The 24219-nt window shown below is 39.6% G+C and overlaps 1 protein-coding gene across 7 annotated transcripts in view; it reads right to left on the reverse strand.

Annotated features, from left to right (window-relative positions):
- nfat5b (nuclear factor of activated T cells 5b) overlaps positions 1-23704 on the reverse strand; it is a 41751-nt gene extending 18047 nt beyond the window's left edge. For 2 of the 7 annotated variants that reach the window (XM_082534577.1, XM_082534576.1), the window contains exons 1-2: positions 23376-23704; positions 4086-4211 (exon numbers count right to left, since the gene is read on the reverse strand). In XM_082534577.1, the coding sequence (XP_082390703.1) occupies positions 4086-4211; positions 23376-23448 (199 nt within the window). In that variant the 5' untranslated portion in view covers positions 23449-23704. Of the gene's footprint in view, positions 1-4085; positions 4212-7159; positions 7325-11847; positions 11902-23150; positions 23191-23375 lie in introns of those variants that run through there. The other 5 variants (XM_082534578.1, XM_082534581.1, XM_082534580.1 and 2 more) reach the window with 4 other exon arrangements.
- Between the last annotated feature and the right edge of the window lie 515 nt (positions 23705-24219).

Consider the following 24219-nt stretch of genomic DNA (forward strand, 5'->3'; position numbering starts at 1 on the left):
TAGAGAAAGAGTTGAGCGCGCACGGGCAGAAATGTTGAGAGTGTGAGCAATACGTTGTGAGCGAGCGCAAATGCAAAAACTGAGAGAGAGGGGCTGCTATTGTGTGTGTGTGTGTGGATAATAGCAAACACTGAAATACATTTTTTGCACGCAGCAATGAATTTTGTTCACTCAAATTCAGCTTTTCTTCGCTCAAAATAAATTTCTCCTCAAAATACAACACTTGCACCTGCAAACTTTTTTTTACATGCGCTCAGTTTTTTTTTTTACATGCGCTCAGAATAGTGGCACAAAAATAATGCCATAAAATGGCAGATTATAAACAAACAGTTACACTGGTCTTGACATTGTTGACGTTTGGATGAATCATTGGTTTACAAGAAAAAAAACAGTTGGAAGAAAAAAAGAGCGCATAAAACGCATGAAGATAGTGTCATTTTGAGCAAGTATCATGAGACAAAAACACATATGATCAGAAACCACAATACAGAATTGCCAACAAACAAATGAGAGCAAATGATTAATACTTCAAACAACAAATTTTTTCTCCAAACAACCAGGAAAACATCAAAACTATGGCTGTTTCTCGCAGGACATCATGCACAAATTGCTTGATAGTAGTCCCCCATATTGGACGTGAGACAACTACATGTCGCGCTGGGGGTCGGGGTTGTATTCTTTGACTGGCTGGTGAGGTGAAATCAGTCAGAAAGAGGCTGCTTCACCAAAAACCTCTTTGTGATTGCATTGTTCACTATCAGATAGCAGTGGCTGCCTGTAGCTTGCATGGACGATGCCGACTTGTCTTCAGATGCTTGCTAACTACTCAAGTGAAATTTATTTGCATAGCCCTGTTCAGACACCAGAATGCTTTACAGAGGGACATTTAAAACTTTTAAACATATCACCTTATGACACGTGTACAGTCGATCCTAGGAATGTAAAGGCAATAATCAGAAGTTAAAAAACAAACAAACAAACAAACTTCACAGATGTCTTCCTACTTTTATCTGGCACAATAAAGTCTACTACAGATGTAACAGGCAGGCATTTGCAGTGACAAACTGTAGGAAAACTTGAAAAAGTGTAACGACAATGGAAAACGTTCTTTCTAAGCAAAAAGCTTTACCCTGGCACTGGAGCCAAAACATTTCAAAAGGTACAAGTTTTACTTTGAATGCAAAAGGTCTCCATGTCTGGTTGGTTTTGCACTTTTCAGAGTTTCACTACCGCTTGTAGAACAGCCAGTGAGTGTCTGTGAAAAATTTTTAGTCTGTTCCATGCAAACTTTAGGCGACCATGGCAATCTGTCACCAACCAAAGCAATTGCAAGGTGGTTTATGCCAATTAGTCAAGGAACCCCAAAATCTCACAAGTGATGGGAATAGACCACGGGATGTTTAGCTGGTCTCTAGGCCTGTGTGACTGGGATCTTATTCACTTGACCTAATATTGTCACATGTCCAAAATGGTAAACAATTTAATGTCAAATGGTTAGCAGTCATGTGACTGCAAAACATCAATAGGTACGAATCTATCAATGAATTATTTGGTCTACATCAGTGGTGGGGAACTCCAGACCTCAAGGGCCGGTGTCATGCAGGTTTTAGATGTGTCCCTGATCCGACACAGCTGAGTTAAATGGCTTGAAGTTCTCCAGAGCTCTGGTACTGAACCAATCATTGGATTCAGGATGATATCTAAATATCTACCAGGAGTGGGGAACTCCAGGCCTTGAGGCCCAGAGTTGCCCACCCCTGCTCTACATGAATTGCTTGTGGAAGCAGTGACCTGTGACTGGTATTAAAAAAAAAAAAATCAAAAGTAGGCAGGACAGGAAAATATTTATAAAAACCAAAAAAGGGGGTAAAAAGCCTGGTTCAGGCAATGAATAGAACCTACCATAAAGTCTGTATCATAGCAGTCTGTACTGTCAAAGTCCCATGCATGCAAAAGTGGCTGACTTGATTTTGGAGTCTGGAGCTCCTGGACTGAGCCCACCTTGCTTGCATTATTACCCCTAAGTGTTCATCTCTCCTCGAATAACTACTAAAACAGTCACTTAAAAGTCTCAGGTCAGCTGAAACATTTGAATAACTTCAAATATCAAGTGAACATAGAACACCAAGTTAAAACATCAAAAGATAAATTAGAAAAAATAAAATAAAATCAGTGACACAGCACTTTTTGCTGTTTCTTTGTTTTTAGAAGCACATGCTGAGATTTTTAATTAATCTCTAGAATCTTTGCAAAACTCTCATGTGTTAATTTCCACCGTGAAACCATAAACCCAACTGCAACAATGGCGGGTAAAAGATATGCTTATCTTCACACATTCAACAATCTGTGGCTCACCCTCCAATCCGGATCTAAATCTGGAGCTCTCAACAAGCTAACAGTCCTCAAAAAAAATGGGCAACTTTTACTTGTGTAGGAAATAGAGCTGGGCGATAGAACGATAACGATATGTATTGCGAAATAACTTTTCCTCAATAGAAAAGTTAAACTATTGCGATAGGCCTCATCTCTCTTGTCCTCTTTAAAAAAAAAAGAAAAAAAAAGAACATCAGCCAATCCAAATTAAGTAGCGCAGAGCCGAACCAATCACAGCCGCAGCGTCACGTCACGTGACTTGTTACCCGCACATGTGTATTTGTTTGGGAAGCAGCCAGCGGTAATGGAGGAAATGAGTGTGCCAACTAGAGAAAAATCAACCGAGCGTGACCGAAGGTTACCGAAGAAAAAAAACAGATGATGGTTCCAACGCCGGAGAGATTGTCGAGCAGAAGAGCCATAGAAGTTCCGTAGTGTGAAGGTATTTCGGCTATTTCAAGTCTGACAAAAAAAAAACAGAGTAGCGCGCACTGTAAATTGTGCCGAAAGCAAGTCTGGAAATACAATAAAGCGGTGCATGCGCAATCTCTGACTGGAAGCGCTAATTCGTCATTCGGCTTTTGTCAGACTAAAGTCACTGTTAAAACTGTTTGAAAAGTTAAGCTATACAACAAGGAGAGATTGAGAATTTCCTTTTAGTTCTCAGTTTATTTGATATTGACAGTTAGTCAATTTTGTTTGTTCTTCTGTAAAACAAACTAAGATTTATTTTTAGAATTAATATTTTGTTTGTAAGTGGAACTGACAATTTAGTAGTCTGTTTCGCTTGTTCTATTCTGAAACTTAAACGCTTTAGCGGCTGCTTTTGTGTAGTTTGCAATATTTGCCTTTATTTATCTGAAAAGGTCTCATGTTCCTTACGTACATCTACCCTGTTGAACTTATTATGGGAAATAAATATTTAAATCAAAACAAGCTGCTGATTATTTCACATTTTACTTGTGAGTAACGGCACATTTAAATCTTACAAATATAGTTATTTGGCTTATATCGTGATAGATATCTTTATCGCCTGAAATGAAAAAAACATATCGTGATATGAAAAAATCTTATATCGCCCAGCTCTAGTATGAAATAGTCATTAGCTGTTCATTTATACTGGACTTCCGTGTTGGTCTATTAAGAAGATTTTCTTCTGTAAATAATAGCTCCACCTTGGAACTGCAGAATGGTCAACAAGGTGATTACAGCCATTCAAAGCTTCTTAATTCTCTGGAAAAAAAGGCTAAGAAAAAAAAATGGGTAAGTAGATTTAGTCTGTGGGGTAATGAATAACAGGCCTTTGCCGGGGCCTCATATTCTTATGGTCTACAATCGTTCTACTTTGCAGTTTAATTACCATTATGCACTAATATCATTGTCTTAAAACATGTGCATAAACCATATTTCTAAACTGTTGCTACAAGAGACCACAACATATAGTACATAGCAATGTGAATACAGGCAGCTAGCTATGTTCAGCTGCCATTAACTTCCCTCACCAGCCTTTTATTACTGTTTGTTTTGTTTTTTTTCCTTCACGTGAGAATCACAGAGGAGCACGATGGTTGCCTGACTGGCTTTCTTGCCACATGCAGGTGTTTGTTTGCCTGAAGGTACAGACTATAACATGAGTTGTACTTTTTTCAGGGTGGGGCATGATCAGTCCTGCTTGCAGAGGAGAAATAAGGATAAGAGAAGCAGGATCCTACCTGATGCTAGAGAAGCTGAAGGGAGAGGCCCTGCCTCTCCGCCGCTCTTTTGACTCATGACTTTTGGGCTTTGCTGAGTGGATGAAGGCAACTGCAGCTCTCTGGGAAGAAGGTCATACACTGACTCTGTTGTGAAAGGAGGGGGGAACCAATAAAAGCGACAGTAAGGTGACAGATTTACAGGATCTCAACAGCTTTTGTTGAGCACCATCAAATGTGTCAGCTCCATGACCGAGTTGTAAACGGGAAACCTGAAAGTGATTAAACCTTTTTGGTTTTGGCTCATACGTTCTTCTGAAATTATATAATTACACAGCAATGTCATATCACCACTCTTACACAGTCATAAGAACCACCATGACCTTCTTGGCAATGACTCCAACACAATGACACACAAATACCCATGATACAAAGCTAGGGCTATTGGAACAATGCACTGGAACATATTTCACCATCAGTTCTGATGCCAAACGCGTCTTCACCTTTTCACTAAAGCCAAAGCCTGTCACAGGCTGCAAGTATGAATAGTCATGCCACACCTTTCACCCAATTTGCTGACAGACTAAAAATTCAAGGGGAATTCAAAGCTATATAATGTGACTGACATTAGATGGAAATGTATGTAAAGAATCTTTGCATATCAGAAAAGCAGCATCATGGTTTTTAAAAGATTTACAAATTTATCTCGTATCTTCTGTAAAACTACTGATGTCACAACAGACAGATAAAAATAGCATAGCTGCAGCCAATGCAAAGATATTATCTAATTTACCACATTCTTCTTGCTTGTTAAAGCCTGGCGGCTGCATTAGCTATAATGCAACATGCTACTAACAGTCCAGCCAGAGATTCAGGTGTGTTCTGTTATACTACAGAAGGCACTAATGTTGCCTCGGGCTAATGGCTGTAAACAGAGATGATAGGTCGCCACAGGGGTCATGGAAGTTCACTCTCTTTTAACACCTCTCCCTTTTTCAACAAGCAACTTGTAGTGTTTAAATGACCTCATTTGAGGTAATTTAGCACATTTCTTACTGACACAGGAGCCTTTATCCACCATGTTTTCACATATAAGCAACAGCACTCCAACACTGTATTATAACATGAAAAAAATGATGCCATCGTTGAAGTTCATCATTAAAGTTGCTGCAAAATATGAATAATAATAAAAATCAATACAGGCAAGAAAATAAAAAAGAAATTGGAAAGACATCTAACGTGTCAACTAAAGATGAAAAGAAAAAAAAAAAAACAAGTGAGAAAATACCAAGAAATTAGTTTGTGATGATGACATCCATCGAGGATGAAATGATGCCCATTTTCACTCAAGACTATGTGTGAAATATCTGGAACTTTTAAAAATTTCTCTAAAAGTATGTTTCATAAAGGTGGGAGGTAAATTAAGCCATCATTACTTTCAATATAAATTTGTTTATATTTCCGAGACAGCAGGACTTTGATTATTCGTGCTCACAGTCTGAGGCAGTTCATTTGTTTGCAGCACACAAACAAATTCAGGTCAGAAAATTTGTGAGTGAAACTTTTGTACGCACAGTTTAAGCACAGATTTGTTTGTATGCACTTTATGCATACACCCATTGCCCCCTACTATACAGCATCCAAAACTGAAAGCTGCATATTTTTTCTCAGAGGACGGTCGGTAGAATCATATATCTGAACTAGTTAGTCAAGACTCGGAGTACACTTTTGGGAAAAGCCAGCAACTTAAGACATATCAAATGCTGTAGCATGCAAAATAAATAGCAGATCTCATTACAGACCAAAAACAGGGTCATACAAAGCCTTTTCTCTCCTCTCTGTGCCCCCTTCTGGGGCAACAGGACATGGAGAAGGGAGAAAGCCTTGGGTCAACAGCATGACAACACTTTTACTAGCAGCCTGATTCATCATCCAAATATTATGGTATGAACTTAGAGCGGCCATTACAGTCGCCTGACTCTCTTCTCTGCCAACTGCCAGCTTTAATTACTTGCAGCTGAGTCCCAGGGTTTGGTGTGTATATCAGATACGTAACCCTCCCATTGTTACCACTCGCTGTGTACAAAAGACAAACCTGGGACATACTGAAACCAGCCCATGCCTCTTCATTCCCAAAGCCCTCCAGCCTCTTACAGCTCGGTTTAGAAGAGCAGGGAATGCTGGTTCCCAGAAAGAGGCTTAAAAGTGGAGCCAACAAACTCCTAACTCCCAGTGAACCACACATACACAGAGGATTCTAGTGTGGTTTTCCTGGGGTTAAAAAAAAATTATTTTTTTTTTTGGCTCCGTTCTCCAAACAAAATCAGAGACACACATGCATGCACACAAACATATCCCACCGCTGCCACAAAAACACTTTCCCTGCCCGTGCATTTACACTTTTAACTTCTTGGGCCTCACTGACTGCACATGCAGCAACATGTGCTCTCAGTGAGCAGCCCTTCCAGTAAACAGATTGCCAACCACACAGACAGAAAATATGTACTCTTCTCTCACAGCAGTAGTGTCGAATCACTGGCTGCCCTGTTCAAAGTGTTTCCACAGTCCCTTGGACTTTTTTAGAGGGCTGAATGAAAATTCTTATTTTGCTGCATGTTTGTTTCCTGACGCACAGACAGAGTGCAGTTCTTTATTTACACGTGACAAAACACTGTCCCTTTCACGCTGAAGATTTAAAAATAATAATAAAGCCTTGCTAACTGGGCAATAAACTGTACGGACTCACACACACCACGTGATGTTTTGATTTCACCTTAAGACTACAGCGATGTTGTGCAGTCCGCTGACCACAGAGCAAAACCTCTCATTTTCTGTGACAATCATAACAACCAGAATAATTCACACTGACACATGTGGTTAGTTTTGATCAGTAGCACTCATGCTAACAATGCACTGAAATATGTGTGTATAAAAACTGAACTGACTCACAGCTAAACTAACAAACCACACACACACTCACAATCTGAGTTTCACATCAGGAATTCTGCACAGATCATACTCATCATGTCTTGTGATATGTTTATGTGGCAAGTAGTGCAGACTTAAGATGAAAAAAAGAAGAAGAAAGAACTCACCATGTGAATGGTAGGACTTACAATCCCATTCATTTCCCTCACATTCCTCCTGCTTGCTCTTACTAGCCCTGGCACCTTGGGCGTGGCACTGGTTTTTTAGCCGAGTAACTGATTTAACTCACTTCTGTCCCCCTCCTCCACTCCACCTACACTCTCCCCGTCTTGTTTACTGTGCTCCAGACCCTTTGCTGCAGTGCATCCTGCTCAACAGGTTAGTGGTATTGTCATGTGGAATCCTGTCATGCAGAAACCGAGCAGTAGTGCAACCTACTTGCTGAAAAATTTCAGGCTGCAAAGACTTTGTGGGATTTCACAAAATGCAATGAGGAGCACAAGCTTAATCGACGGGCAACTGCAGCAAACCATCTACAGCAACCCTGAAATGTTTACAACCGACCTACATGTAGGCTACCAGGGACTCCATAGCAACAGAGATCGAGAGACAACTCTTTTGAGTGTTTGTCTCGCTTCTGAGCCAACATGGAGAAATTAGAAAATAAGCAGTATTATTAAGGCATAAATGAATACAGGTTTATACCTGAGCAATGAAGTTCGAACATATATAAATAAAAATCGGTATGTGGCTTCAGTTTATAACATCGTACTAAAATCTCACTCCATGTTATTTTTACCACCCCCTACTAACAGCTAACAGCAATGACCTAGTTTTATACTTACACTGGACATTTTAAAGAAGCTAAAATAGGCAACATGGTTAACGCTAAAGCTACCCAGAGCTTAGAGCCAGTCAAAGTCAGCAGTCTCGGTATGAACAGTGAAAGAATCAAAGCAGTTACACAGAACAGACTATATGCAAGTTAGTAGTAACTTGCATATTTTGTGATCTGCTGCATTTGTTTTTATTTGAAAAAAATAAAAAAATATGTCAGGCAAACCTTGGTGTACCACAAAAGGTAATTATTTGTACCTCGTGGTGACTTTTTCTTCAAACCAGCACTAGTAATCTTCAACATGTTATCACACATTGGCTCATATTTCAAAACTGAGAATTATGTTTTTATATTTATGTTATCATTGAAGGCTAAGATTAGGGGGGGGGAACTCAGTTTAACAGCAACACAAAGCACAGGATCAAAAGGCAAATATCAAAGACTTGACCCCAAAAGCCTCTTGGCAAGTTGAACAAAACTTGTCACAAACCTGTGCACAATATGAATGTAGCATGTCGGCATATGTATGCAGGAATGATGCACGAGTAGACAAGTGCACGCGCATAAGTGAAATGATTTTGCACGGTTTCCTTCTGCAGTAATTACATGGGAAAAGTCACATGAGCCCAAAATACCACCACCAACAAGATACAGCACATACGTATGAGCCAGATGCAAAACCAGATGCACTACGTATACATGACCATATACGCAGTGCATCTGTCACACTGCATACAGGTGACTGGTATTACATAACCCAAAAATCAAAGTTGTAATTTAAACAAATTCTGCTGCACCTAGCTACATTTACATTGGCATAACAAATTAAGTCGTTAAATAAAATTTTTTTGCCTTTTTTTATTTTAATGGTTGTGGCCCATAGAAAGGAATGTTGTGTTACAATCGCTTCTGCCCTGTTTTCATTAACCTCTCTGACAAGCCCACCATTTTTCTCCTGTCATGATCCTGATGCTGTGAAGGCATGTCCGGACAATGCATTTTGACAGGCTGCCACCACCACTTACTTGTGTAGAGCATAAGCCAATGTGTTCATACTCTTCAATGCTACAATGTATTTGTCCATAAACTTCTCAGAACTCTTGGTTACTGCCACGTATTTAAAAAAAAAAATAAAAAATACAGTGAAGGTAGTACTTGGCTAATTGAGTAATCCCAAATATGACAACCACCCACCCAGTATTAAACCACTTTCCCACGAATAGTAGGACAAACTGTTTTATTAATTACATCACTAGTGGAAAAAAAATGCATATTTTCTAATTTATTTAATTTTTGCCAGAATATGAAATCAAATATCCTACTAATAAAGAGTAATGATACATATTTAAAACACATAATCTGGAGGGAACAAAGATGTAGATAACAAGTTCAGATGGGGAAAAAAAGTCTAAATTTAAGTAGTAAAAACAGAGTCTTCTATAACATTATTAAGTTATTATCAAACAAAATAACTTTCATTCTGACAACACACTGTCACTTATTTCTTAAATAATTGCATCACACATGATGACTACAAAACTGTTGAAACAAAGCTTACTGTGATTGATTTTCAACCTACTGCACAATAGCAGGCAGTGTTGGTATTATATTGTATTGGTATTAACCACATATTGCATTTGGGAAAAGAAAAAAAAAACACAACACCATCATCATTGTGTTTGGCAGTTTACCTGATGAAGAAACTCAGAAGACTTACCAAAGCACAAGAAGAAACTATTTGTGAAACCACAGTTGTTTCATGTGTGTTTTATGGAGTAATACTAAGCTACAGTCCTGTGAAAAACCAAATACACCCTCACTGCTTCCATAGGAATTTAGATGCTAAGTAGTAGCCAGGTGCTGACAATCAAATGCACTTGGTTAACTGATCATCAGAAACTGTGAGCACCTTTTTTAAAGCACAAGTTGTAGCAGGTTTTAGGTCTGGAGCATTCAGATGTGTGTTAACGAAATTGGGGGGACAAGAAAGGATGTTAGCAATGATCTTAGAGAAGCAATTGTTACTGCCGTTAAATCTGGGAAGGGAGGTTTCCAAATAATTTAGGCCATTTTTCTCCAAGTTGACCACAAGTGGAAAACATTCTTTGAACACATGAAACTGAAGAGGAGCTTTTTGGCCATAATGCACAGCTCCATGTTTGGTGAAAAACAAACAATATATCAGAACAAACACCTCATACCAACTGTCAAGCACGGTGGTGGAGGCTGATGATTTGGGCTTGGCAGAACTTGCAGTCAACCACAAACTCTTCTGTATACTAAAGTATTCTAGAGTTAAATGTGAGGCAGAAAACGGGTTATGCAACAGGACAATGATCCCATGCACAGCAGCAAATCTGCAACAGAATGACAGAAAATGGAAATAATCAATGTGGTCCATCCAAAGTCCAGACCTGAACCACAACAAAATACTGTGCCAGGACCTGACAAGGACCGGGGAAAACGAAAGTAAACAAACCTCAACGAATTTAAGTTGCAAAAATAAGTGCGCCAAAATTCAGACATAGTGACATGAAAGACTGGCAATCTTCCAGAAAATGATTGCTTTATGTTATTGTTGCTAAAGGTGGATCTTAAAGCTACGGAATCACAAGGTGCACTAAGTTTTTCACAAAGCTGCATAATACGTGTAAAGTGCGAAGTGTACAGTGACATATGTAAAAACGCTTTCACACTTACCTGAGTTTGCATGAGAATACATGGAACATAAACCAACTTTTCTCACTTTAACGGTAACTATTTTGTGCCCATCTAACTCTTAAAAAACACTGTTTTTACCCAAATACTTAAAAAGACAAAGTTTCATCTTTCCTCTCAATAGAAATGTAAATTCCCCAACTTTTGTTTCAGGGTATATTGGAAAAGTTGGCCTAAAAAGGAAAAACAATCCGAGTACAAATTTAGAATGTGTGTTTTTAATTAGATGCATCTGAAATAAACAATGTATTCACTTGAGTTATGTCAACATTTTCTATTTTGACCATCACCTCGTCCTTGTCACGTTTTTGAAAAGAAAAAAAAAATCTTACAGACTGTTCTTTCCACACAGCGATCTAACAACGTAAAAGTCAGTGAAGCCTTGGAGCGGGTCAAGTTATTTGTGTCACACCAGGTTCAGCATTTGTGGCATGTAGCCCTTTTATCCCAGCTAATCCTGAAGCAACCAGGAACAACTTCCATGCGTCATCAAAAAAAAAATGCCCGCTGAGACTCTATGAGGGCCAAACCACACATCCACAAGTCATCTTTGAAAGCAAGGTAGGTCAATTATCATATTTATTATCTAAACAGTACCACAATGGAGTCTGTTTTACTGTCAGCAGATACTACTGGAAAAGAAAATAGTGACAATCTGACTGAATTTAATGCTCTTAAACCCATCTACCTTTAGCTCTGTGCTTACCAGTGGCCCCAAAAGACAAAATGGTCATTCAACTTAACCTGAAAGCTTGACTTCAAAAAGCAGTGGAATTCAAACTATTTGCAGTGGACGGCTTACACAAAGGCTGGCAAATACAGCATGGTCAGCTTTGAAAGCAAGGCTGTCACAATATAAGATTCTTACCATTGTGTTTGCCACATTTAACCTAAACCTTGTCACACCTTGTTTTTAAACAAGTCAATTATAGAATGTGAGATTAGGGATTCTGATAACCTTGCAACCTTGGTTGCAGTAATGTCATATGAATCTATAAATATTTACATGATCAGGGACAACCGACACAACATATCTATGTCTGTGTAGATGCCTCACAGTTGGGACAGTGTGGGTGAATTTCAATTCTAACCAAATGTGCAAATATTAACCATTACTTTGTGCAGTGTCACTGAGACCAGCCTGCACAGCCTGTGATTGGTCGGCAGACTCAAAGACACCATGACTTTGCTGAAAGGCCTGTTACACTGGCCTAGAGACCGGTCAACAACCTCATGGCAACGCACAATCCTTGCGACCTCCAGCAACCACTAAATGAGTGAAATTCAGATTTTACTCACGTATGTGGTGGTCATCGAGGATGTTTTAATTTTCTGAAAAACTTGGAGCGTTATCTATTGAAGGAAAACAAAAAGACTCTTAAAAAGATTAATCTTCAATACCAGTGCATCATCATGATGGCGCCACTTGAGAGCCAAACAGACACACTGTGGCAATTTTACACATAAAACGTGTATATTTACATCTACTAATACATGCACACGTTTTGATTATCCTGCGTTTCCAAATAAATAAGTAAATGTTTTCAACTGACAAAGCAGTCCAGAATCTTTTCTTACTGACGGCATGTAGAATTTACATTATATGGACAAAATCAGGGTACCACATGCAGATTACATCAACAGAATACCTTTCTGTTTGTGTTAATGTCAGAGGAGGTTTGGAGCTCTGCAGTTATTAAGTGAGCCGAACGCTGGTGGTTTTTATGCACCATGGGCCTTACGACCAGGAGACCTCACTCTTAACTTTAGTGGTTTACCACTTGGTGGCCGAGTTGCCATGGTTTGCAATCACTTACATTGTGGTTCATCGTGGACTACCTACGAGGGAATAGATTTCACAAACTGACTTATTTCAATGGTGGCATCCTATTTCAGTACCATGCTCAAATTCAGTGTGCTCTTTAGAACAGCCCATTCGCTCATAAAAGTTTACAAAGGCAGATTACATTGCTGAGTACTCGATTTTACATATCACATATGCACCCCTTTGCAACCTAAGTGTGTGGCCCATGTGCCATCACCTGAATTAAAATACTAAAAGTGCAAACACTAGCCGAGAAAATGCTGGAAATGAAATTTTATTCATATTCTTTATGAGCCGGCTGTAACATACGAAGTAAACTTATCAGAGAGCGATGGTATATACTCCTGTAGAAACTGCATGTCTGTATATCAACCTTTTTTTTCACCCTTCAAAAAAAAAAAAGAAAAAAAAAGAAAAACGTGTTTTATCTGCAATGTCGCAGAAAATAATTACTTTAAAAAAAAGAAGAAAAAAAAAGATCAAACCATAAAATTTCCAGCGAATTCATGTCTAACTGCTGATGAGAAGTTTTCCAAGTCCCCATTTCCAGTGAATCAGAAGACACACACACACACACACACACACACACACACACACACACACACGCACACACACACACACACACACACGATGTGGTAAAACAGGGATTTCTGACGATGTATGAAACTATACATTTTTAGACATAAGTTGTAAGGGCCGCCGTTTTCTTTGGAAATATTTATTACACGGCATGCTGCGGGGAAAAGCCTGTTCTAACGCTTTAGTCTAAGGTTTATTTTTTAGCACCTGACGGCTCTTTTTTGCTTCTCATCCGTAAATAATCTGCTCTTTCACGCGATTCAGTTTATTTTGAAAAGTCTCAACAGGATCTTGAGCTTTGTTGTGAAAGGTTTATTTGGAAAATAAACAAGCGGACACGCGATGGTTTTACCGTCGTTGTTGCTAACGACAACGCATAAAAACAGGCACTTGTCCATCTGTAGTGTGGTTATATTAAATGTAAGAGAAAGAGAGAACTTTAAGAAATTAATACAGTGACCATCAAAACGATGAAAAAATATTACCGTAAACAGTTTATTTTGCGACACCACGAAACAAACGTTAGCGTAAAATGAAACAATAGACGTTTTTATATCGTCATCCGATATAAATCGTTATATCGAACAGCCCTACAAGGGTGTTTAAAAAAAAGGGGGGGGGGGACAGCACCCTAGCTTCTTAGACTGGAACAGTCACTATCAGCAAGACCTTCCGAGTCTTTTTAATATAATACTATCCTGGACTACCCTGAGACTTTTTAATGCAACAACTCATTTCATAATTAATATAAAGTATGTATGCACATCATAAAATCAGCATCTGTGAGCAAATGATGGAGATAATGATTCAAAGATGCGAATAAATCTCCATTAGCCACTGCACATCAGTATATAACATTACGCAAAAATAGCTTGTAGTATCACATAGGTCTAGTTTTGGAAACTCTGTGGGCTGATTTCTGATGAAAGCTGTTGACTCTAATGATAAGAAGGGGGAAATAAACATTTAAAAAAAAAAATCTGGCACTGAGACAACATTTAAAGTTCACTGGGAAGGTCTTGAGGTGCACTAAATCTACACTGAAAAAGTCCAGAATGTAGGACTAGCTTCTAATACCAATGTTTTTCAGAACAATAACTGCTTTGAATTCTTATCCTTGTGTTGTAGATTTTACTTCTTTGTAATATTTTCAAGATTTCTATTGACAAACTGTTGTGAGACAGCCTGTAGACTAAGCCTATAACTTTACCACTTATATAGGAAGATTTACTTCCGAATAAGGATTGAGAATGAGTTGTCAGGCAAAAGTCACAACAGAATGGCAAAGACTAATCAAACTCAGATTGGCACCCAACAACAGCTTTTGATCTAGAAGCCCTCTTTATGTAATTTCTGTTGACACCTAAGGCAAAAATTCCTCCCAAATAGCATGCTTACTACTCTGCCCCACGTGCTCAAACAGGTTTACGTCAGACTGCACACTTAAGTCTGCACCTTCACTCACTGAAGAGGAGAAAAAAGATGCAGACTCATATTTCTGTTGCTCATTGTTCAAGCAAGCTGTGGCTTGTTGATATGGTGAGAAATGAACAGTTTTTTTCTTCTAATGAACTGGTATTTGACTCATCAAAAAACAAAGAAACAAAACAAAACAAAAAAACTGTGCCAAACTAATAAATGAACCTGACCTTTGATTTAACAAGAAACTATGGCAGGGCACCTCAAGGTTAAAAAGACCATAATGCAATCAAGCAGATAAGCAGTGACTTAAATAGCTACCGAATGTTTTGAAAAAAAATGCAGTTAGCAGCCTTGTGACCAGATGTCACGCTCTAGATATTTAAGATTTGATGTTATCATAAAAAACTGACACGATTAATGATTATCCAACCTAAGTACAGGTTTATTTTGCATCAGGCAACGTCTATACAATACCATCATTATACTTTTATAATCAGATTTAGTTTAAAAAAACTCAATAAAAGGTAAAGCACATCTTTAACTCTTTGAATTTTGTGGAACAATGTGGGGTTTAAAGCTGAGGGCAAAATTGCTGCGGTAAACCAGACAAAATAAAAATAATGCCAAAGTTTAAAAAATGTTTTCAATGTCAGAGTACAAAAGGAAAAACTGTTTGGTAAGGTCACACAGGTCTGGAGACCCATCAGTGTCTAGGGAAAAATGTGTATGCCCCAACCAGTAAGCAAGGGTTTCCTGAAGACTGGTAACAGTTTCACCTAGCAACAAACGACAAAGAGGTTGCTACATCAAAAACCTCCTTCTGATTGCTTTGATTGACAGCACATTGCAGACAAAGTCAATGCACTACAGCAAACACTTGCTAACTAACCACTAAGTGGTAGTGAAACTTGAAAAAGTGTGACCAAACCAAAGACAGATTTTTCCCTTGTGGTCTTTAGGCCTGCGAGACTGGGACTATAGCAATTGATTTCACAGCAGGCGTTCACAACTGGTGGTTGCCAGGCAGGAGAAGGGGGGGGAAAGCTGATACTTTTGGTCAGGGTTCTTGTCTAATGCAAACAGTGTTATCAGAGGGTGAAGACGAGTCTCCGTGCAGATGTTTGCATGCACTCCAACTTGTTGTGTTTGTGCAGACGCTACTTTAAACCCTGCGCATGCATCTGTGTGGCGTAAAAGGTATATTCTTGGCTTCGCTGGACTGAATGTGGGCCAAGTGAGAGTGCACAACAACAAGAACAAGCAAGGATACAATCAATGACAGGATACAGGAGGACATCAATGCTCCAGTTCATTCCAGCACAAATTACCTGCCGGTCTGCTGGGGAAGCCAGATGACTCAGGATACTCAGGATACTGGCATACCACAACTGCTGGCTTGCGAGGTGGATCACTTGAGCACTTTGTGACAAAGAATTCGTCATTACTGAATGTTATGAAATACCTTTTTGTGTGAGGAAACTCAGATCTGTGACAAAATGTGTCAAACGTAAGAGGGAGAAAAAAAATCCCTTACAGGCTTAACAAACCTACAACAGGATTTTGAAGCTAGATGACAGCAGCTATTCTGTACCTGCCGGGGAGGGGAAAAAAGAAAGAAAAAAAGCTATAAAAAGCTAAGAGAATATATCATATGTTCATAACCAAGTAACGTTTCTTCTACTTGAACTGGCTTGCAGACCTTAACACAGCCTCAGATTCACCTTTCATTTCATTTTGTGCCAGGATATTAACAAACGGCTACAGATGTGATTAAACTGACTCAGCACTGAAGGAAAATTGCCTTAGCTCTGGCTCTGGATCTGCAGGAAAATAAAACCATGGATGCAGTTCAAAGTCTCAAAAGAGAGCCACATGTGCAGTCTCAATCAAGCCCAAACAGCATGAAGGACAAAAGGGGGGGGGGGGAAGGTGGCAATTTCAATTTGATGTATTTATGCAGCTTTGGTTAAAATGTAGAAATCCATAGGGGCTTAGAACAACACAAGATACTACTATGTACTGTGTGAAACTGCCTGAAAGAAAAAGCCCAACCCTAAATATACGTGCCAGCAACCATGTGTGAACACATACATGAAGTTAGTCAACAGGTCCTTTGTGCATGTTATCATGTTTCAATAGCACTATGTTTAATGTCTCACTGCCAACTGGTATTGCATTAGATGAAAACTGATGGAATGATATATGCTAAATACAGCTAACTAATAAAAGCATCATTCACTTAACCAACATGGTGCAGTAACAGTGGTCAGAACAACAACGCAGCAAGACGACTGCTGCAGGACAATCAAACCACTTTGGAGAGCGATCCTTAAAGACCATTTCAATCCACAGCTCTCTGGCACTGTCTCAATAAAAACGGAATATGATAAGCTCCACGGAGAAGGGGTTTGTTGTAAGGTTAGTATATCGGATTACCCAAAGTACGTGTTCGGGTTTCTGATTTCAGCATACATTTAAAACACCATACTCTAAAGTAAACACGTTTTGGGTTGCTATTTGTCTAACAATTAGACAATAAAGTCTTATCATTTTATTATTTGTTAATTATTGTAAACTGACCACTATGTATTTATACACAAACACAGACTGGCTTGATAGGAACTTGCATGTACATTTGCTTTTATTTAGAAATAACAGGAAAGAAAGAAAAATAAATGAATAAATGTGTGAATTCAATTTAACAGCCTCTTACTTTGAACCAGAATATAACACACACTGCGCTTACAGCCTAGTTATGAGTTTCTGACACCTTAAACTGCCGCATGTCACCTGCCAATGGAAAGAGTGCGGCAAGCCAAGATTCACCGCACTCAATATTTAATGTCTTAGTTCAGAATCATCTTCCTTGGGCCAGAAACGCAAGGGCAGGCTGTAAGATGTCACAGGTGCTTTGGGCTTTTCACAGAATAGTGTTGAGAAATATTCTCCAAGATCTGTGCAAGCAGAAGCGTTCAGGCGCTATGCTCGAGTCCTATTCCTGTTATTTTGCATTGGAAATCCTGAACTGCGGTAAACCAGACAGTACTGTGGACAGGACTCTTTGAAACATGGTAACGGACACAAAATTAAGTGGGGCAAATACAATGCAATGCTCCGCTTCGTAACCCACTACTGTATTTTTTTCTCAGAGCTATCCTTCTGCACAGCAACACCTGTCTGGCAGATAATCTCCTTGCTGAGAGCAACAATTCATGAACACAATTAACCTGCTCACCTAAAATAGGCCAAGGAGACAAAGAATCTTTACTTGATTACTTATTAAAGGCCAGTTTCTGGCAGAACGGAAAAACTTTAAAAGACGCGTATAATACTTTATAAGTTCCGTGATTTCGGCAACTTCATTACATGTCGTAAAATCTATAAAGGTGCGCGCAAAGCTGTCGAATTGCAGTTTCAAAAACGAACACTTTTCAATGTCTACAAAAGGTATTTGTAACTTTGGGAACACACATTTTTTTATATATGTATGACACAAATGTGATACTAGTGCTAATTATTACAAACGTGCTCGTTTTTGTAAAATATTTCTCTTTTTTTTTTTAAGCATTAAATCTCAACACGGCTTTTGTGTTCACTGCAATACAACAAAGGAGATTTTGGAGATCTATACGTATAGCAAAAAGTAGTTCAATAGTTGACCTCAACAATCTCTCTCACACACACACACACACACACACACGAAGACACTTTGGTATAAACTTCAAGTGCTCTGATTGGTTAAAAAGCTCATATATTGATTTTCCGCAGCCAAAACAAAGTCACCAGTGTGCAGTAAATACCAGAAGAGGCGATATTTTGACCGGACACTGATTAGACTTTTTATTGAAGTTTGGTTAGTGTTAATGATTGATCAAAGAGATTTCAAAGAAGGTAAGTGAGAACACTTGGGCCGCATTTAGATGTGAGTAATCTGAATTACTTTATGGCTTTTTAGGAGCAGTGAATGAGCTCATTAACAGTTAACCCTGAAGATGAATGCATCGAGCACTGGCATTTGTGATTTATATTACAATAGGAGATTGTATTTTACTTGAAGATGATCATAAAAACTAAATGTTCTCCATCTCCCCTAACTCTTAAACAGCTCACTACTCCAGACAAAACAGATCTCAACTTTAATAATAGTGTTACATTTCTTCTATTTTAAAAGCAAGACTACAGCTACTTTGGTAGTATGTGCAGAAAGTAACAGTTGCACAGCCATGTCATGTTTAAACAGAGACACTGGGGGATAGAAGACCGAACATGCCATTAGTCCAGATGCCCGTCTGTCTGCATTCCACTTTCGCTAGTCGACTCTGATCTACTTCTTCCTTAGATTAGTCAAGTTGCCAGCTGCATGTAGCTTTGTTCATAACAATTAATATCATAAAACACTTCCAGGCCACAAAAGACAAACAAAAACCACCACTAGCTCTGTCAACATGGCTGGGCCTCAGAGAGAGTATAACTACAGGAGTAGTAATTTTGTGGGGCGAGGAGCCATAATGGAGCTTCAATGGCCTTCAGTCAAAATAAATGTTAAGGTCCTTTGAGACAGAGTCAGTCTGGACATTATACAGCAGGCCCGATATAGAAAACAGTTATGATAGGCACTTATAAATGGCAGAGGAAGAGGGGTATGAGCGAAAAGTGAAGAGATTTTACCAGTAAGCAGTTTGTAGACATTCCCCATTTCACAGGACTCATTGCACGCAATGCAAATTGTGCTCACAAAGCTATGTTGAATATTGTAAAGCTGAGGAGGAAATCCATGTCATGTAATCAACATATTGCTGGTATGGTGTCATGTGTGATCTTATTATGACACCAGGCAAACTTGACACACAAATATATATCTACAAGGGCGACGGTTTAAAGTACGTCGAACAGGTCTGGGTTGATGTTAAAAAAGATGAAGATTGTGAGTTACCTTACTGTGCGTTTCACCGTGTTCACAATGAGCTTAAGTTCCCAAGACCACTGACTCATGAGTTTATTTACATCTCCAAATACAGGAGTTTATTAGAGTCCACAGATGGCGACGTGTCTGCGTCAGAAACATTCAGAGTAAAGCGCCAACTCTTAATGCACTGCTCTTTTTCAGACGGTTCCCCTCTATGATATTGTTTCTTTCGTCATCAGATCTCAACGAGCTTTCAAGGGAGTCAAATATTTCTAAGAGCATGCCGCTAAGTTTGCTTAACACAGCAGAGTCAATATTAATAGAGTGCTATTTAAGCCCAGGTTTATACACAGTGCAACCAGCAAGGTAATGATTGACCAGGCTTTGGTCGTGTCAATAAAAAAAAAAAAAGAGAGAGAAAAAAACTATGTCGAGATCTGAGGGTCGTACAATTGTTAACTGGGATAGATAGTGCAGAACCCATAACATTCTTCAACTTAATGTGAAACTGGTGGAGAGACATTTTATTACATGCATTAACTTACATTCCATCAGTAAAAGATAGCAAACAGTCTTGTCTTGAGTGCTATTGTTTATTGGATTTACTTTACATTCTCTGTCGCAACAGCAAGCTAAAAATATGTTCCTCATCATGTTTTGCTGTTTAATGCAGCTTTTCTATTGTTTTAAATGGCATTTATTTTCTTACTCATCTTGCTCTATCTTGGGGACAGCTCTTTGTGACCACTTGTGTGAGAAAGGCATTTTACAGACGAGCATTACCTATTTATAAAAAAAATAAAAAATAAAAATAAAAAAAACAGCAAAAAATTCTGATCAACAGTATATTTTATTTCTGGGCTGGGGTACGACTTAAGCTGATGTGAAGGAGTTAAAAGATAACTGGGGCTTTCTTTCCAAAAAAAAAAATCAACTGTGGAAGAGTGGGCCTTATCAGGACCATACCCAACACAGTGAAACCCAGCTTCTCCACTAAACAGACCATGGTGTCGACACACAATTGTGCGATTAACAGGTTTAAAAACAAGTTACCACTGGCCTTAATCTCAAAGGAGTTTTAGCTGATTTATGTGGTGCATAAGAGTTCACGGTCTAGAGTTAGGAGTAAAAAGTTAAATTATATAATTGACAGCAAAAACAAATTGTTATCTTATTATCCTTGAGCATTACTGGGAATGATCAATGCTGCTTACAAAAGCATTGAAGTAAAGTTGCTTTTACTGTAATATTTTTACTATATTTATTATCACTTTTCTCTTATGTCACAGAAGAAATTGTTTAAAAATTAGTATTTAGAGCAGTTTGAACTTTGCCACATAGCGAAATTGGTATGTCCCGGATCTGGCCCACACAATGTGCTTACACATGGTCCACATACCGCAAAGAATGATGGGACTTTGGTGACCCAGATCTGGTTTGCCAGAGGTGGCCCACACATGGGCCAGCCTAAGGCCAGTTGCAGACACACTGGTGGTCCTGTGCTGGCCAATGTGTGGACTACCTCTGGCAAACCTGATCTGGGCCACCAAAGGGCCGTCATTCTTTGCAGTATGTGGGCCATGTATAAGTTGTGTGCAGCCACGGGCCAGTTGTAGACTCACTGCTGGCCCATAACAGTTTCAGCTATGGCCCCAGATGTCAGCCGAATGCGAACCTTAATCAAGCCAAATAATAACAACATGTGCCAGAACATGCAAAACAGTGCAAAAGTAACATAACTCTGTTCAGACAGTGAATGGACTGATTCTTACATAGCGCTTTTCTCATGTCCTGGATTACTCAAAATGCTTTATACAACATGCCACATTTACACACTTTCTCTAAACTCAGTGCTTCCTAACTACATTCACACTCTTGACATGCAGACTGGAGGAGTCAGGGATTGAACCACTAACCTTTCGCTCAGTAGGTGGTAAACATGAGTAAACCGTCACTAGGTTTTGGATAAAGTGTACACTCAATAACCTGTCAAACCTGCATTTGAAATGTTGGCTACCATAGCAGTATAGTATTGCAACATGGCATTTGGGTCTTTTAACTAAAATAGGAAAACAGGAACATAAATAGTGCCATCATTGCCAGACCTGGCCCACATCTGGTTGACATACACCCTGCCATGACACCAATCAGTCAGAAGTGCCAGCTTGATGCCAGATCCAGGCCAGACCTGTTTTCTATGGGCCTGGGCCACATAAACCAAACCACAATCGAGCCGGATGTGGCATGCCATCACATAGGCAGTACCACCTATGCCAGGCCTGGCCCATATCTGGATGACATACGTCATATCATGCCAGAAGTCAGCCAGCAGTACCGGCTTGGTACAAGATCCAGGCCAGACCTCCTTGCTATGTGGGTTATTGGTTCACAGCAATTACTTGACCATGTTAAACTTTAGTACTGTTTAATATGAGCAGCCAGTGCAACACATATTTGGTAAAATAAAAGCAATACTGGGTTAAACTTGTTTACTACATTAATGGACTCCTGAATCTAGGAAAGCAGCTGATGAAAAAGATGTTAATATTCTGGTAAATATGCTAGGGCAGGGAGAAAAGGCAGAGAAGGTCTTCATTGCTGCACATTTCCAGTGATTGAGCCAGCGAAATGATATAACACAATTTGTGAGCATCCATTTGGGTAATAGTTTCAAAGTTTGACACAAACCAAAACCACAATATGACAATTTGAAATAACAAGAGGAAGCATTTCACAATTCTGGACAGAGGTTGCAATGGAAGTGCGACATTCTAAAACAACCTAAATGCTTCAACTTTTCAACTTTTTCTCTCCAACTTATTGCAAATTGCAAAACGTTTCTACAGAAAGATGATAAATATACTTTCAGGCAATGTGTCATTATTGCATGTTATCTTGAGTCATGATCGTTTCTCTTCATGATCAGCCGCAGTAAAGTTGAGCGTTGAATTCTGCACCACGACCTTCATGTTTATTTAAGAACATGTTTTTCAGTCTAAGATCATTGTAAAAGCAGCGTTTGCCAGGAAAATCAGTTGTTGATTTACAGAATTATGGCATTTTGGTTTTGTGTTTTACAAAGACCCATAAATTAAATTACTAATTATATTATTTTCCCATTATCGACTCACACTTTCAGGTTAAAACTGGCAACAGATTTCCAATTAAGATTCTTAATGATGCAAAGTTTCCGCACGAGCATGAATGAAGCCACCCACTTAATTCGTTTGCTGAAACCCACTGCTATGAGAAAAGGGTAGCATACTATTCTTAACCTTAAAAACTGATATTAGCTTTGCACACCCCCTGTTGGATGAAATCGCTTCCAAAAGATATTTCTACATATGACAGTTTTGGGAGACTTATTTTTTCCACTTTTCTCACTAGTATCATGCAAAGCAGCATGCTCCCACATGTGTGTCCTATTGTATGGATAAACTCATTCATGTAATTAACAGGGTACTACAAAATGACGCTGTTTTTGTTTTGTGTTTTTCTAAATTTACACCTAGTTAAGTTCATTTAAGTTAGGCTATGCTATGTAAAAGCTTGCATGAGGCTCTCACAGTTCATGTCCATGATCCCATTACAGCGTTGCTTTGGGGGCAGTGCCCTGTATATGTAGTGCTTCGGGGGGCGGGGGTCACTGATGGCCTATTCAAACAACCCCCAGAACATAGATATCACCGTTTTTCAGCTGCCAGGGAATTGGTAAACTGGTCTGACCGGTGTGCATGCAGCTGCCCAGGGCTTTAGTTTTGAGAAAAGATAATAATAATTGAAAAAACATTCCACGTTGCTTCAAGGGCCAATCCCACGACACAGTACACACAGGAAATATCTATAAATTATCTATAAGAGATTCAGTACCTCACGTTATTTTGAGCAGGCGTTTTAGAGATGGTTTACAGATGAATGAGAGTGAAGGAGGGAGTTCAGCCACCGCACAAAAAACCCCTCCAAAAAACACACCCACGCACACACTTGTTTAAACCCTTAGACCAAACGCGGCAGGCGGTCAGTCGCACATGTAAACTCCGAAAAGTGGCAAATGAGAGTGACAAGCGAGAGAGAACGTGAATAAAAAATGTTTACCTTTAGAGTACAAGGATCTGGGTGAATTCAGGTCGAGGTCCCCGCTGAAAAGGGAGATAAAGTCAGAGGGCATTGCAATCCCTCAGTGTGAGGAAACCGGACACCGTCAAACACAGCGTCGCTAAAACGTTTGATTGTTTCTCCGAACAGAAAGCCCCAAAACTTTGAACGGGACAGCGGTCGCTACTAGCGTGAGAGTGTCCTTAGAGCTGGTTAACTGCCCCCGCCGCTACTCTGCTGTAGAGTATCCCCTCGGGCTGCCAACGACGCATGTTTGTTGTCAGCGGACCAGCAGAGATCACTGGCTCACGTGGATAGTCACGCCTACAGCCGTGACGCAACACGTAAAAAGTGCCGTCGGGGATACGTAAGATCGTTGGGAGTTGTGTAGTAGCTTACCAGAGACACGAGGGGTATGGGGGGGCACGAGCGTTTTATTTATATGCAGATTCAAGAGTTGGGAGTTCGCCTTGTAATCGGAAGGTTGCCGGTTCGAGCCCCGGCTTGGACAGTCTCGGTCGTTGTGTCCTTGGGCAAGACACTTCAGAGGGCCCGGTGGCGCCAGTGTCCGGCAGCCTCGCCTCTGTCAGTGCGCCCCAGGGTGGCTGTGGCTACATTGTAGCTTGCCATCACCAGTGTGTGAATGTGTGTGTGAATGGGTGGATGACTGAATGTAGTGTAAAGCGCTTTGGGGTCCTTAGGGACTAGAAAAGCGCTATACAAATGCAGGCCATTTACCATTTGATCATTGAGCTTTGATCAGTGGTTGTTGATCAATGGTCATGACAATTTGCATATTAATGATCAAGAAACTGACCTCCCAGCCCATTGTTCCTTCGGTGGT

Source organism: Aulonocara stuartgranti (genome assembly GCF_965226115.1).
Source record: "Aulonocara stuartgranti genome assembly, chromosome: 1".
NCBI lineage: Eukaryota > Metazoa > Chordata > Actinopteri > Cichliformes > Cichlidae > Aulonocara > Aulonocara stuartgranti.